Source organism: Lytechinus pictus, chromosome 1 (genome assembly GCF_037042905.1).
Source record: "Lytechinus pictus isolate F3 Inbred chromosome 1, Lp3.0, whole genome shotgun sequence".
Classification (NCBI taxonomy): Eukaryota; Metazoa; Echinodermata; class Echinoidea; order Temnopleuroida; family Toxopneustidae; genus Lytechinus; species Lytechinus pictus.
The window spans coordinates 37508691-37522394 of record NC_087245.1 but is presented as its reverse complement, the minus strand read 5'-3'; the positions used below and the strand labels follow the sequence as shown (position 1 = coordinate 37522394).

The 13704-nt window shown below is 37.8% G+C and overlaps 1 protein-coding gene across 1 annotated transcript in view; it reads right to left on the bottom strand.

Moving 5' to 3' along the window:
* Window positions 1-10461: 10461 nt before the first annotated feature.
* Window positions 10462-13704, bottom strand: part of LOC129283321 (epsilon-sarcoglycan-like) — a 29915-nt gene continuing 26672 nt past the window's right edge. The window contains exons 6-7 of the mRNA XM_064104542.1: window positions 13678-13698; window positions 10462-11950 (exon numbers count right to left, since the gene is read on the bottom strand). Of these exons, the coding sequence (XP_063960612.1) occupies window positions 11797-11950; window positions 13678-13698 (175 nt within the window). The 3' untranslated portion in view covers window positions 10462-11796. The remainder of the gene's footprint in view (window positions 11951-13677; window positions 13699-13704) is intronic.

The window sequence follows — 13704 nt, the reverse complement described above, 5'->3', positions numbered from 1 at the left end:
AGTAGATACAAAATCAGTTACTTTCGTTGGTCAGATTTTATGCGATGTTCCCTTTTCATTCTGTATAGGAGTTCGGTGACAATTTCTAGGGAAAGTATTGTTCTGTATGTAATGATATATGTTTGATTCATTTAAAATATTGTGTGAGGTAATACTCGTATACAGTAGGCCTATATATATAAATGAATATGTTTCATTATGGTATATTTACAGGATTTATAGATTGATAAGAAATTGACTTTGTTCTTGTGGGATTGTTAATTTGTCATTTACCTATTTTGTTTATTTCCTTTGACTTGTGTTTTCTTCAGGTGTTTTACATTTCTGTTCTGTCTAGACTTAAGTTCATTTGCATTTCTTTTCAGTACTGCCCTTGCAGTCTGGACTTAGGTTATTTGAGTTTAATGATATTCAGTTGTCATTCATTCATTCTACTCTGAATGCCTTTCCTGTGTTTCTCTTGTCATCTTCATTCCTTCTCTATTCTCTCTTCAGGACTGGTGTTCCACTCATTCCATCCCTCACCTGACTCCTTAGTTTCTACTTCCATTATTACATAATCACCAGACATCTTTGTCATCTCATCTCATTCCTTATTGGTTTATCTTATGAATTGGGTTCTTACATTTTAGTTCGATCCTTCCATTTTCTTTAGTTTGATTGGTTGTTATTTCTAATTTAAATATTTATGTAAATTATACTGTGATCCAAAGTTAAGCTGAGGCAAAATAGCCCAGATATTAAACAGTGTACAACCAGACTCCTTCGGTTTAAGTTCTCTTCATTTTGCGTCTGCTTCATTCCCCTTCAGTTTGATGATTTAGAACTTCATTTATTTTCAACTCCAAACATATAATTTTCTTCAACCCTACAACCTGCTTCAAGGCACATTCACTCCCAAAAATGTATATATGGGATGATATATAAATGTTTAGTTCAATGTTCCAGCTAAAATTTTTGGGGAAAGTTTGATGGTAAGGGCATCTCAGATGCAATTTTTTGCAGTGGAACTATTACTATACGAATATTCTTCCTATGTAATATAAGTTCCTAAAATGATAAGAAAGAAATTGAAAGGTCACTATTCCCATTTTCATCATTCCCACACAAAAAGGTTGAATGCAAATTCTGAATCTCTTTAATTGTATTTCTAAATTTATTACTATCCATCACTCAGTATAATAACTTGTGTAGACCTTTTTTTTCAATTACAGAATTTCTACTTTGGGTGGCTGAAGCAACAATGAAATACATCAGGAACTGAAAACTGCATTCATGATTGCATGTAAGAATAGACCGGATAAGCATTGGGAGAAGATTGCCTATGATTTTGATTGATTTTCGTGTGTTTTTCATGGAATTTGTTTGCTGTCTACGATACCCCTGCCACCCCTCCCTGCCAACATAAGTAGTGCATCTAATTTTGTCTGAAGGAGAGCAGCAATAGACATTCTACTTTGATCGATGAACAGGCTCAGTCCTACGACATCGTTGGAGTAAACTAAACTAAACTATAATATTTCCATGGACAGGGACATAGTTTCAGGACATTATTCCAGGACATCAACCAATAGCGCAACCCGTAACATTCAGCTTTGGGCAAAAATGCAATGCAGACATGAAGTGATATAGCTGTAATATGGTTTTAATATGGTATCACGGTGGGTTATATTCCTTGAATATCTCATTGAATTTTTGATAGATTCTTTCACATGTCAGAGCAGTGAGAGCACATTCACCACTGAAATCAATTTTGACTTTTATTAATATCAATTAAATAATTTTTTTTCTTCTGTCAAGATGATCTTGCATCATATGGCTTGATAAGAGTGGCGATCATCATGAATTAGTTTCACACAAATGTTATATGGAATAATTGATGAGAAACTACCTCATTCATGGCATCCCAATTATTACATCTTCAGGATATATTTTCAAATCAATTTTATGAACTGAAAAATGATCTATGGCTAGGCTAGAGTTGGCTAGACTGCATTCTTCCTTATTTTATATCTTACATCACTATACATGAAATTATGATTTTGCATTTTTTATTTCAATATTTCAATTATTGATGTGAAATGGCAAAAGATATGTGATAGATGTTATCTCCTGTAATGACAACACTGTATAAAACTTTACTACTAAATTTATATTACAAGATATGAAATATATTACAAATCCCCTAACAACATGACCTGCAAAAAATTACAGCATAACCAAACAGGTATGGGACTATGACCTGACAACACATATCTGGAGCGAACAAAGACCTGAACTTAAATCTCATTTGGATCATTTGCAGATAAAAAGGGATCAAAACCATAGGCTACATAGCTTGCTTCTCTCTTCCCAAGGGTGAAAAGATTTGCTACGTTGCTCCTTGATTTGCTACTTATTGAAGATCAGGAATTTCCTCAGGTCATGATCATTAATAGATGATCAAGGATATATCATACATCCATTTATGCCATAATTCCCTGATCAAGCCATACTGGATGCTTTGAAGTATAGACCTGTCATGCAGTTTCAATTGAAACCTTTAATAATCCAAATACAAGTAAATCTTTTGGAAACATAAATTTGCACTATCACTTAAAGATATATCATACTGTTATATCATCATCTCTAATATTTTCTAAAAAGGTAAAGCATGTTGTTGTTAATGATGTTATAATCAACGATATTGGTATAAATTGGAAATTCATAATCAATAATCCTATGTGCGTTCCTAAGAGATAATAGATTGTATCTTCTAATAAATTTAGGTCAAAAAAAGGGATGAAACGGAAACAGGATCTGGAATAATTTTTCGAGCAGAAAATTTTCAAAAAGGACTGACTGAGATGGTTGTGCGACACTCATCACACAGGAAAGGGAATTTTTGAACAGGAATTAGAGTGGAATTGGATCATAAGATACAGACGAAGGACTGTCTTAGGATCAGAAGGATCACTGACCCAGAAGACAGAGGAATCAATGAATAAAATGCGAAGGAAGTCTACATCACAGAAGGAAAACAATGTTCAACTTGAACAATCATTCATATCATACTCTCTAGCAAAATCAACAAAAATTGTGGAAGGATAGATAACAAATTCTTATTGAATTTGATTGAACATCATCACAATTTAAAATAATGTAAGAGTTGAATTTTGCCTTATTTAATATAATTGTTTATTTCACACTTTGCTTTCCATACTTCTCTTCACTACCATTTCTATGCCTCTGTCACACACCCGTTTCTCTCATTCCTTAGTTTCTTCATCACATCATTCCATTGCCATTCCAACTCCATACAGCTTCACATGTTTCTATTGTTATTTTCTCATTTACATTCAGAACATTCTTCTTCATTCATATCATCTTACCTCATCCTCATTGGTTCACCTTTCACCCTTGGTTCCTCCACTTTTCTGGGTTCTCCCATTCTCTGTTTCTCTATTGGTTGAATTTATCATGTGACATTATTTTTGAATATATTTGAATGTATTATTTGTGAAGGCAATGCCTAGTGAGGTCTGCATTGCAGACCAATAAATCAGAGCACTACGAGACTTCATTTTGGTCAACATCTTTATTTTTGAGTTTAGTTCAATATAATATGAGTTTGCTTGTTTCTGACTGATTTGTGAGGTAGACATGTTAGAACACTCGGCCACACTACAAACTGGTAGCAGCGGTGTCTCCCTAACTTCAGGCAGAGTTTGCAGCCAGTGATAGCCCTACCAAGCTAATTTCACCCTGTTTCAACTGACATGTTAGCTCTTCCTCCTTCAGTAAAGCTATTTGCCTCCTACTTCATGTGCATAGACTTCAATATACTACTCATCGTGGGTTTAGTACTTCAAGCATTTTGCAACTTGCTTCAAGTCTTGATTTCTCCCTTCATCTTGAATTTTAGCAGAGTAAATTTGTCTACATATTTGAGTAAGTCTACCACCATTTTGTCAGATATCATATATATTTGATGTCATCCTTCATCATTTATTCTCAAGTTATTTATTAGTATACAACTTATGAGATAGTATTTTCATCCTTTGCATTATTAGTAAGCTCCCTCCTTCATTAAGACACTTTTATGCTGTTAATGAAAGTTGATCGCCCTTCTTCATTTACATGAACTTGTACAGCATTGTCTGGTAGTCTTAATTCATCATGGCAATGTTTCGCCTTGAATTACCAGAGACTTTCACTGGAGAAGGTCAAGATTTTCACCAATGGGTGAAAAGATTTGAAGTTGCAGTTGACTCAGTAGGCAGTAGTAATGCTCAGAAACATAGCTTGCTTCCTTCCAGACTTTCAGGTTCAGCATTTACTGTCTGGGAAAATATTCCTGATTCTGATAAGAGAGACTTTGAGAAAGTAAAGACAATTCTTTCAGAAATATTTGGCAGAAAAACATACCTAACAAACTTCCGTTCTTGTGTTACTGCACGGACTAGACAGCACCTAGAACCTATTGAAGTATTTGCAGCAGCTATTTCAACGTTAGTTGGTGAAGCTTTTCCCAAGTACGATGAGGAAGCTCAAGATGGAGAGAAGTTTCGTCGCTTCATGGCAGGCTTAGACTTACAGCTGAGGAGAAAGCTATATGAACACGGTGTCAAATCTTTCAATCAAGCCGTTAATACTGCAGTTCGCATAGAACAAGCAACACTTTTGGGTCAGTCTGATAGTACTCAGATTCAAGTGGCTGCTACATCCAAGTCTGAAAACTCAAACGATGCACTCATGCAGCGTATTGCCTCCCTAGAGGAAAAGATTGAAACACTCACGATGTCAGGTCGCTCAAGATCTCCTTCCTCCTTCGAGAAAAGACCACATGACAGAAATTATCATCAGTCACCATACTCAAGTCCAAATAGGTACTCACGTGGTGATGATAGATCATACTATCGTCGGTCAGCATACTCAAGTCCGACTAGATACTCCCGTCGTGATGAAAGGCCATATCATGGACATCGTTCACCCTCATCTAGTCCGACAAGATATGGGTACTACCACGATAGGCATACTTACCAGCAAGAGAGATCACGACATAGATCATATCCCCATTCTTATCATGATTCCTCCCTCCATCGATCAGACTCACCTAGAAGGAATTTCTCGTCGCCCTCATCCAGTCCGACAAGATACTCGTCGCACTCACAGTCATCCTCCTTCAGACCAGATATGCCGAGTAGACGTCCCCCTACTCCACCCAGAAGGCAACGGAATGTTCGCTTCAACGACCAAGCCGATAGAACTTACCAGGGAAACTACCTCTAGTTGGTGATGCGGGTCACTCATCAACTCCCACAACTACGGCCCAAATAAACAAAGAAAATGAATCTGAGTGTTTGCTGCAACAACCACCCTTCATCCCCGTAATCCTAGACAACACATATGTCTTGGCGTATTTAGACTGCGGATCATACACCTCCCTTGTCAGCAGTGATTTCTATGACTCAATACCAAAGTCTCAGAGAAGCCCTCTAGTGAAATCCACTATTGCAGCAACGTCTGTCACCAAACAGCTTCTAGACATCATCGGTACCATTGACATCATCCTACATCTTGGTAATACTTCACGACGACATACGTTCATGGTTGCCAGAGGAATAAGCCACCCTGTCATCATAGGTTGGGATTTCTTTTGGAGAAACGACGCAGTACTCTCCACTACTACGTTCACCATGCCAGGAGTAACGATACCTCTAGTCGACAAGCACCGTTACCAAGCCCCTTTCAAGTGCAATGTTACACTGGTAGGACAAGTCTCTATACCAGCAATGAGTGAGATACATGTCCAAGGCAGACTAGAACCTCAACAACCAGACCTTATCCCGCAAGGATATGATGGTATCTTTGAGCCAACATTACAAGAATATCATCCTGTAGCTGGTGCCAGATCAGTGAACACAGCCCAAGACGGTCTCATCCTTGTTAGACTGGTCAATACATCTCAAGAAAAGGTTGATCTTACAGTGAACACCACCCTTGGTCACTTCCACTCACTGACCAGTGATCCAGAAGAAGAATACAAGATCTTCGATAAGGTGATTGCAGCTACCCAAGAGGCAAAACCAATCTTACCAGTAGATGACATGCTTTCCAAATCAGACCTTACCAAGGAACAGTATGACAAGACCAAGCAAGTTCTAAATTCCTATGCTGATGTGTTTAGCTCATCTCAAGACGATATAGGACAGGCTGATGTCTACCACAAGATAACCACAACGAGTGACACACCCATCCGTCAAAGAGCTTATCGCACATCACCTACCATGCGATGTGAAATTCAGAGACAGGTAGATGATCTTCTTGAACGTGGAATTATCAAAGAAAGCCACAGTCCTTGGTCGAGTCCTATAGTGATGGTAAAGAAAAAGGACAACACATACAGATTCTGTGTCGATTACAGAGCTCTCAATGCCGTCACCATCAGAGACTCTCACCCGATACCTCGTCAAGATGATTCTGTTGACGCCCTCTCTTCGTCATCCTACTTCAGTGTCATGGATCTTTCAAGCGGGTATTGGCAGATTAGACTTGACCCAGAAAGTAAAGAGAAGACAGCCTTTACCACCGGTACTGGCTTATATCATTTTAATGTCATGCCATTCGGCTTAGTAAATGCACCAATGACATTTCAGCGTCTTATGGAATCTGTCTTACATGGTCTGCATTGGTCGACTTGTCTCATATACCTCGACGACTGTATTGTGATGGGTAGAAGCTTTGAAGAACATCTCCAAAACCTCCAAGAAGTCCTCCAGCGCTTCAAAGACGCCGGATTGAAGTTGAAACCTACCAAATGCCAATTTCTACAGAAGAAAGTCACCTATCTAGGCTATGTAATTGGTACACAAGGAGTGCTTCCAGATCCAAACAACACAGCCAAGGTTGCAGCATGGCCAAGACCCAAGAATCCTTCACAAATCAGATCATTCTTAGGCCTTGCTTCATTCTATCGTCGATTTATTCCAGGCTTTGCCCAAGTTTCCACACCTCTTACCAATCTGACGCACAAAGGAACGCAATTCGTCTGGAATGCCGACTGTGAAAACGCCTTCATCAAACTGAAAATGGCACTTACCAATCCACCCATACTAGCATTTCCTAACTTCAACAAGACATTCAACATAGCCACAGATGCTTCTAGTGATGCTGTTGGAGCTATTCTCTCCCAAGTCCAAGATGGAAGAGAACACGTCATAGCCTACTACAGCCACAAACTATCAGAAAGTCAGAAGAGATGGTCTACATATGATCGAGAATTGTGGGCCATTGTCGCAGCTGTACGACACTTCCGCCACTATCTTAGAGGCCAGCCTTTCTCAGTATACACAGACCACCAACCACTTCTAGGATACATGAAAGTACCAATCCAAGACGATGCAACTGGTAGACGTGCACGCTGGATAGTAGAATTGGATGCCTATTCCTTCAAGATCATACATCGCAAGGGACGCTCCAATCAGAATGCTGACGCACTCTCTCGACGTCCACACAACCACTCAAGAGATAACCAAACCAATCTCCTACATCAAGACCAAACCAGTTGTAATGTAGTTCACACAAGGTCTACTATGAAGTCTTACACTACTCAAGGATCGACTGAACACAAGTCCCAAAGTACTAACCAGACGCAACCAGAAAATTTCATTCTAGCCGATCAGCAATCTGAGTTGCAAGAACGCCAAGAAAAAGACCCAGACATCAACCAAGTCATGGAGTATGTCAAGTTGGGATATCGACCATCTGTCAGAGAAATACGTCGCTTCAATCCCCGTACGAGACGACTACTCTGGGAATACCCTCGTCTGACAATTAAGGGAAACATACTCTATCGTATGAAATATGATAGACTTGGCACAACAATACTTCAACCAGTCATACCTCAAAAGCTCATTCCTAAAGTACTCGAAGAACTCCATGGACATCCTTCATCAGGCCATTTCGGAATTCAGCGCACACTTCATCGAGCAGAAGCCACATGTTATTGGCCATTCATGAGACGAGATATTACCAACCATTGTTCTACTTGTATGGCATGCGAGTCGTTCAGGTCACCAAATCCAAAACACAAAGCCCCATTACGAAGTATAACGACTGATCACCCTTTTCAGATGATCTTCGCCGACATCGCTGAACTCCCTATTTCTCGCCGTGGATATCGCTACATACTAGTCATCATCGACCACTTCACAAAATATGTCAACATCTACCCTATGAGGAACCAAACTGCCGAGACGGTCGCCAAGCACATCTTCGAAGACTACGTCACAGAGCATGGTGTGCCAGAAACTCTGCACACTGACCAAGGTCGACAGTTTGAGTCAAGGCTCGTACAACAACTTTGCGAGAAACTTGGAATTCGCAAATCCAGATCTTCGCCTTACCATCCTCAAGGTGCTGGAATGGTCGAACGAGCAAATCGTGTGATCAAAGAACAATTAGCACGATATGTCGCTGACAAACGTGGAGATTGGGATTCTCACCTCCCTCAACTACAACTTGCATACAACTCAAGTGTCCACTCCACAACAGGACTTAGTCCCTACTTCCTTCTTCATGGAAGAGAAGCTCGAGTTCCAGTGAACATAACATGTCCAGTTCCAGGACAGCAACATACTACCTCACCAGAACAGTATGTTATGGATCTCCAACAACGTCTTAAGAAAGCATTTCATTATGCCAAGCAAAAATCTGAACTTGCCCAAAAGCAGCAGAAAGTAGGTTATGACATGAAGACTCGTACCATCAAGTACTCTGTTGGAGACTTAGTTTGGCTTCATGACCCAGCAAATGCCAGACACAAGCTACAACCAAACTGGACCGGACCATTTTCCATTATGTCTTCCTCAGAAGATGGTTTGAACTATCGTATTGAAGACATCCATAATCAGAGAATACAGAAGGTAGTGCATCATAACAGACTGAAGCTCTTCAGATCGAAACTACCTCAACAACCTGAGTCTAGTAAAGAAGGTGGAACTCATCCAACCATCCCTCCTTCAAATTCAAAACCTCCTTCAAACTCAAAACCTCCTTCAAGTTTTCAATCTCATCCTCAAACTTCCTTCATCGAATGGTCAACTACCAAACCACAACTGACGACAGATACTGGCCAACCATCATGGTCAGGGCAGTCTGCCTCTACACCTGATGCCCAACGTCCTCCTTCATCTGACCAACCTTCATGGTCAGGGCAGTCTCGCTCTACACCTGATGCCCAACATCCTCCTTCATCTGACCAATCTTCATGGTCAGAATTGTCATCGCCAGATGTTCACCCCCAGTCTGCATCTGACCAACCATCATGGTCAGAGCCCATCCAGCCGAGGCGAGAAGTTCGTAGAACTGACCGGAATCAGTCAGATGACCAACTACTACCAAACCCCTCTGATGAACGCACACCAGGTCTTCCTAACCAAACCCCAGGTCCATCCGATGTCAGACACCATAATGCCCCTCAAACTCAACCCCATGGACGTCCACCAGATGAGAACATCACAACTACGCGTTATGGAAGAAGAGTAAAAATACCAAAAAGATTTTGCGAGGTTGAAAAATGATAATGTGAATTTATTGATTTCAGCTTTTACATTTACAATTTTAACCTTTCAAAGAAATAGCAACAATGAGAGTAAATTCAACAAAATCATCCAAAATTAAATGATTCCCATGCTTCAATCTTCGAACTGGAACATTTTAAACTTTTTTGAAGAAATATCAAGCATCAAAATATTCAAGAGACTGAACTTATTTGAAAACGTAATCTTCAACAGTCAACGTCGCGATGATATAGAAATTTGAACACCAAGGAACTTTTTCCAAGAAGAAAGAAGATAGTGAAATGTTGTAACAAGAATCAACAAATATATTCTATTTCTAGAACAACATTCAAAAGTAATATAATTTTAATAGAAAATAATCATCAATTAAGATCAACTACTAAATCAGCAAATATCTCAACCGAACTGTAAGAACATTTTCGGAGCGTTGAATATTTTAAAAAAATTTTGATCGAGCAATCGTTTGAAATTTGTGCTATTTTTCATGTTATATTATGTGACATTTGAATTAATTGCATGTGTATCATGTATTTTCATAAATGCCTCAATATTTTCATACTATTACAAAACCATTTTATGCTCTTATTACACAACGGGCTAATTTTTTCCCTGCACAGTACGGAAATTAGGTATTTTGCTTGTATACATTGTACCAAGTCATCTGTTACATGTACAAAAATATTGGACGATTTTGATATACAAGGATGTAACAAAAATTGTCTTTTTTTCACTTTTATACTAGGTTATCAATTACAGATTGTACAAGTTGATGCAGTTCAATACTTTTAGAAGTTAGTGTTTTTAAAGAACCAAGTTATTCAAATTGTAATTTTGCGAACAATAACAAAAACAGTTCAAAAGTTTAATAGAAACTGATATTTTCTTTCATTTTGAAATTTTCCAAATAAAAGATCATGTGATGTAGTTTATTTAACAGAAAAGAAAAGTTCAGTATTATGTATGTTTTCTTTTCATATTTAAGCACATTCAAACATATTTCTGAATTTTCTTTAAAAAAAAAAAAAAAAAAAAAGAGATAAAGTCAATTTAGTGATCTGAGGATTTCATTTTAAATCCGCAAAAGAAAATATTTGTATAAAAAGAATACTTTGATATTATTCAGTTCTCGTTATTGTACAGATTACTGTATATTGTGCTTTATAGAACACAGGCAAAAAAAAAAAAAAAAATGTTTTATTTCTTGCTGTGTTAGCAACATGTATATTGAAAAGGGACTAAACAACTTTGCCATGTATATATAAATTTATGTTTAAAGATTTGCATTTATTGAAATGAAAGAAATACAGATGTAATTCATGTTCTTGTATTTCTATTGCAACTGACAGAAGAACAACATTCATTGATCTTATATTTTGTTCAAATAAACAAGTAAAACGTTTTCATTTGTAAAATAAGAAAAAAATGATTAATGTTCTTTCTGGATAATTTTATTTTGGAAAATTTCAAATTATCAAAAAAAAAAAAAAAAAAAATTGTTTTACTGACAGTTGCAAAAGTTGCAGATAATGCTTAAAAATATATATATTTATGGATTTCCTTCATCAAAGAAAGTACTCATCCTCAATTTTTTTAATCCAAAGTTTTTGGAAAACTACTTTTGACAAATATGTATCAATATGAAACTTATAAAAATGAGGACATTTTTTAGCGAAGAAGGAAGTTTATGTAAGAGTTGAATTTTGCCTTATTTAATATAATTGTTTATTTCACACTTTGCTTTCCATACTTCTCTTCACTACCATTTCTATGCCTCTGTCACACACCCGTTTCTCTCATTCCTTAGTTTCTTCATCACATCATTCCATTGCCATTCCAACTCCATACAGCTTCACATGTTTCTATTGTTATTTTCTCATTTACATTCAGAACATTCTTCTTCATTCATATCATCTTACCTCATCCTCATTGGTTCACCTTTCACCCTTGGTTCCTCCACTTTTCTGGGTTCTCCCATTCTCTGTTTCTCTATTGGTTGAATTTATCATGTGACATTATTTTTGAATATATTTGAATGTATTATTTGTGAAGGCAATGCCTAGTGAGGTCTGCATTGCAGACCAATAAATCAGAGCACTACGAGACTTCATTTTGGTCAACATCTTTATTTTTGAGTTTAGTTCAATATAATATGAGTTTGCTTGTTTCTGACTGATTTGTGAGGTAGACATGTTAGAACACTCGGCCACACTACAAACATCATCGGGCTTTTTATTTACCTTGAGCGGGAGTGTGATCTTTGACTTCCAACCGTTGGAGTGCCTATCGGAGTGAGTGTTGCTACGGAAGCAGTACCGTCGCGTCGGTTGGACATCGTACGGAGGTCGCGACAGGCCCGACGGAGGGTCCTGTGATGGGTCAGCTGCATCCTGGGAGATATAGCGTGGGAGAGGAGGGCCAGAGAGAAAGGTAAGTTTCAATGACGTTTATTTATTAATTTCAAACTTTTGAAAGGTTGGAATGAAGAAGGGGGAGAGAGACAGACAGACAGAAGGGAGGAGAGAGAGAGAGAGATAGAGAAAGAGAAAAAATATAGATAGGGAGGTCTTTTCAGAGCATTAAAAAAAGAAGACAGAGGAAAAGAAATAAAAGAGTGTACCGAAAAGAGAAAAAGAAAGAGCGTACAGAAAAGAGAAAAAGAAAATTGAGAAAGAAAAACAAGGGAGACAAAGGAACAGTAGAGATATACAAGCTTGGCATATCTATTTATCATTTTCAAAGCATTCCACTTTAAAGAAAATATCACTAACCAATAAATTTTCAACTGCCAGAACTCAAAAGACCCTTCTTGTTTCATGCATCACTGCACCACCATAATTCCAATCAATTTGTTTCCTATTTCATCGATATACCAACTAAAGCATGCTTACTAAAAATCTATGCTTATGTATTCGTTTTGTCTAATTCTCTTTCTAAAAATGTATGCCAGCATTCGCTTGCTATTGTCTTAGTGTTTCAGCCACTTTAGGTGCGGTCTAACCTTTCAGATAACAATAATCATGATTTTTATTGTGAGGTGATACAGCCATATAATTACTGGTTTTTGTGAATGAATGATTGATGACTACTTTCACCTTCAAAATGCCAGAAAGCATTGCAATTTTAAGAGGCATTCAACTAGACTATTTTTCCCCTACATACAGCCCTCGGTAACTTCTGGAATCTTCATTCTAACTACACATGTACATCTAAAACAAGACTTTTTGCATTTCCATCAAAATGTATGAATAATGGTCATGAAATGTGATGAGAGCTTGTGTTCATTAACAAAGAAAGGTAGAGTGCATATTCTATCAACCCCTATGATGTAGTTGGTGTCAAAGGTCACCAAGATATTTAAATGGTGAAGACCTTCCTTAGACCCCAGGGCCCGGTCTTACAAAGAGTTACGATTGATCCAATCAATCTCAACTGTATGGAAATCCATCTACACCACAATTTTTTCCACAGGAAATTCGCACAATGTCCTTATAGTAAACAAAGGGAATCGCACTGAGTCTTCAAGACAACGATGAATGCATGAATATACATCATATCTAAAAAATATTTTGAACAAATTTGGTGTTGAACATCCATAGTTGTGGTTGATTGGATCAATCGTAACTCTTTGTAAGACATTCTCCAGTTGTAACCTCATCTACGCTTCAACAAGCTTAACGAGACAAAGTGGTCTTGAAATCCACATCATGAGGTAGATTTCCAAACTGCTTTGAAAGGCCACTTCAGATAGCTCTCAAGATCGCTTTGACCATTCCCATTACACACTAGCTGATTTCTGCTAAACTGTTACAAGATAGCAGAGAATTGGGTCTTGTCTAAAAAAGTTAAAAATTCTTCTCCATAGAGAAAAGTGTTGTCAATATATATTTTTTCCAATTTTGTCCTACACAGATGAAATGATTAGAAAGCAATCTCTACTAGGTCAGTGACGTTGCAGTCACTCCACCACCCCCCCCCAACTGACCATGTCATTCAAATGACAATGATACACATAGTTTGTTAGGACTGGTATTGGTATGACTGCCATGTTTATCAACAGATTATAGAAAGAGTATGGAAATGAAAAAAAAGAGAAGGTATGGAATGCTATACAAACCTGGTGCCGAATATGAAGCAACTGAAC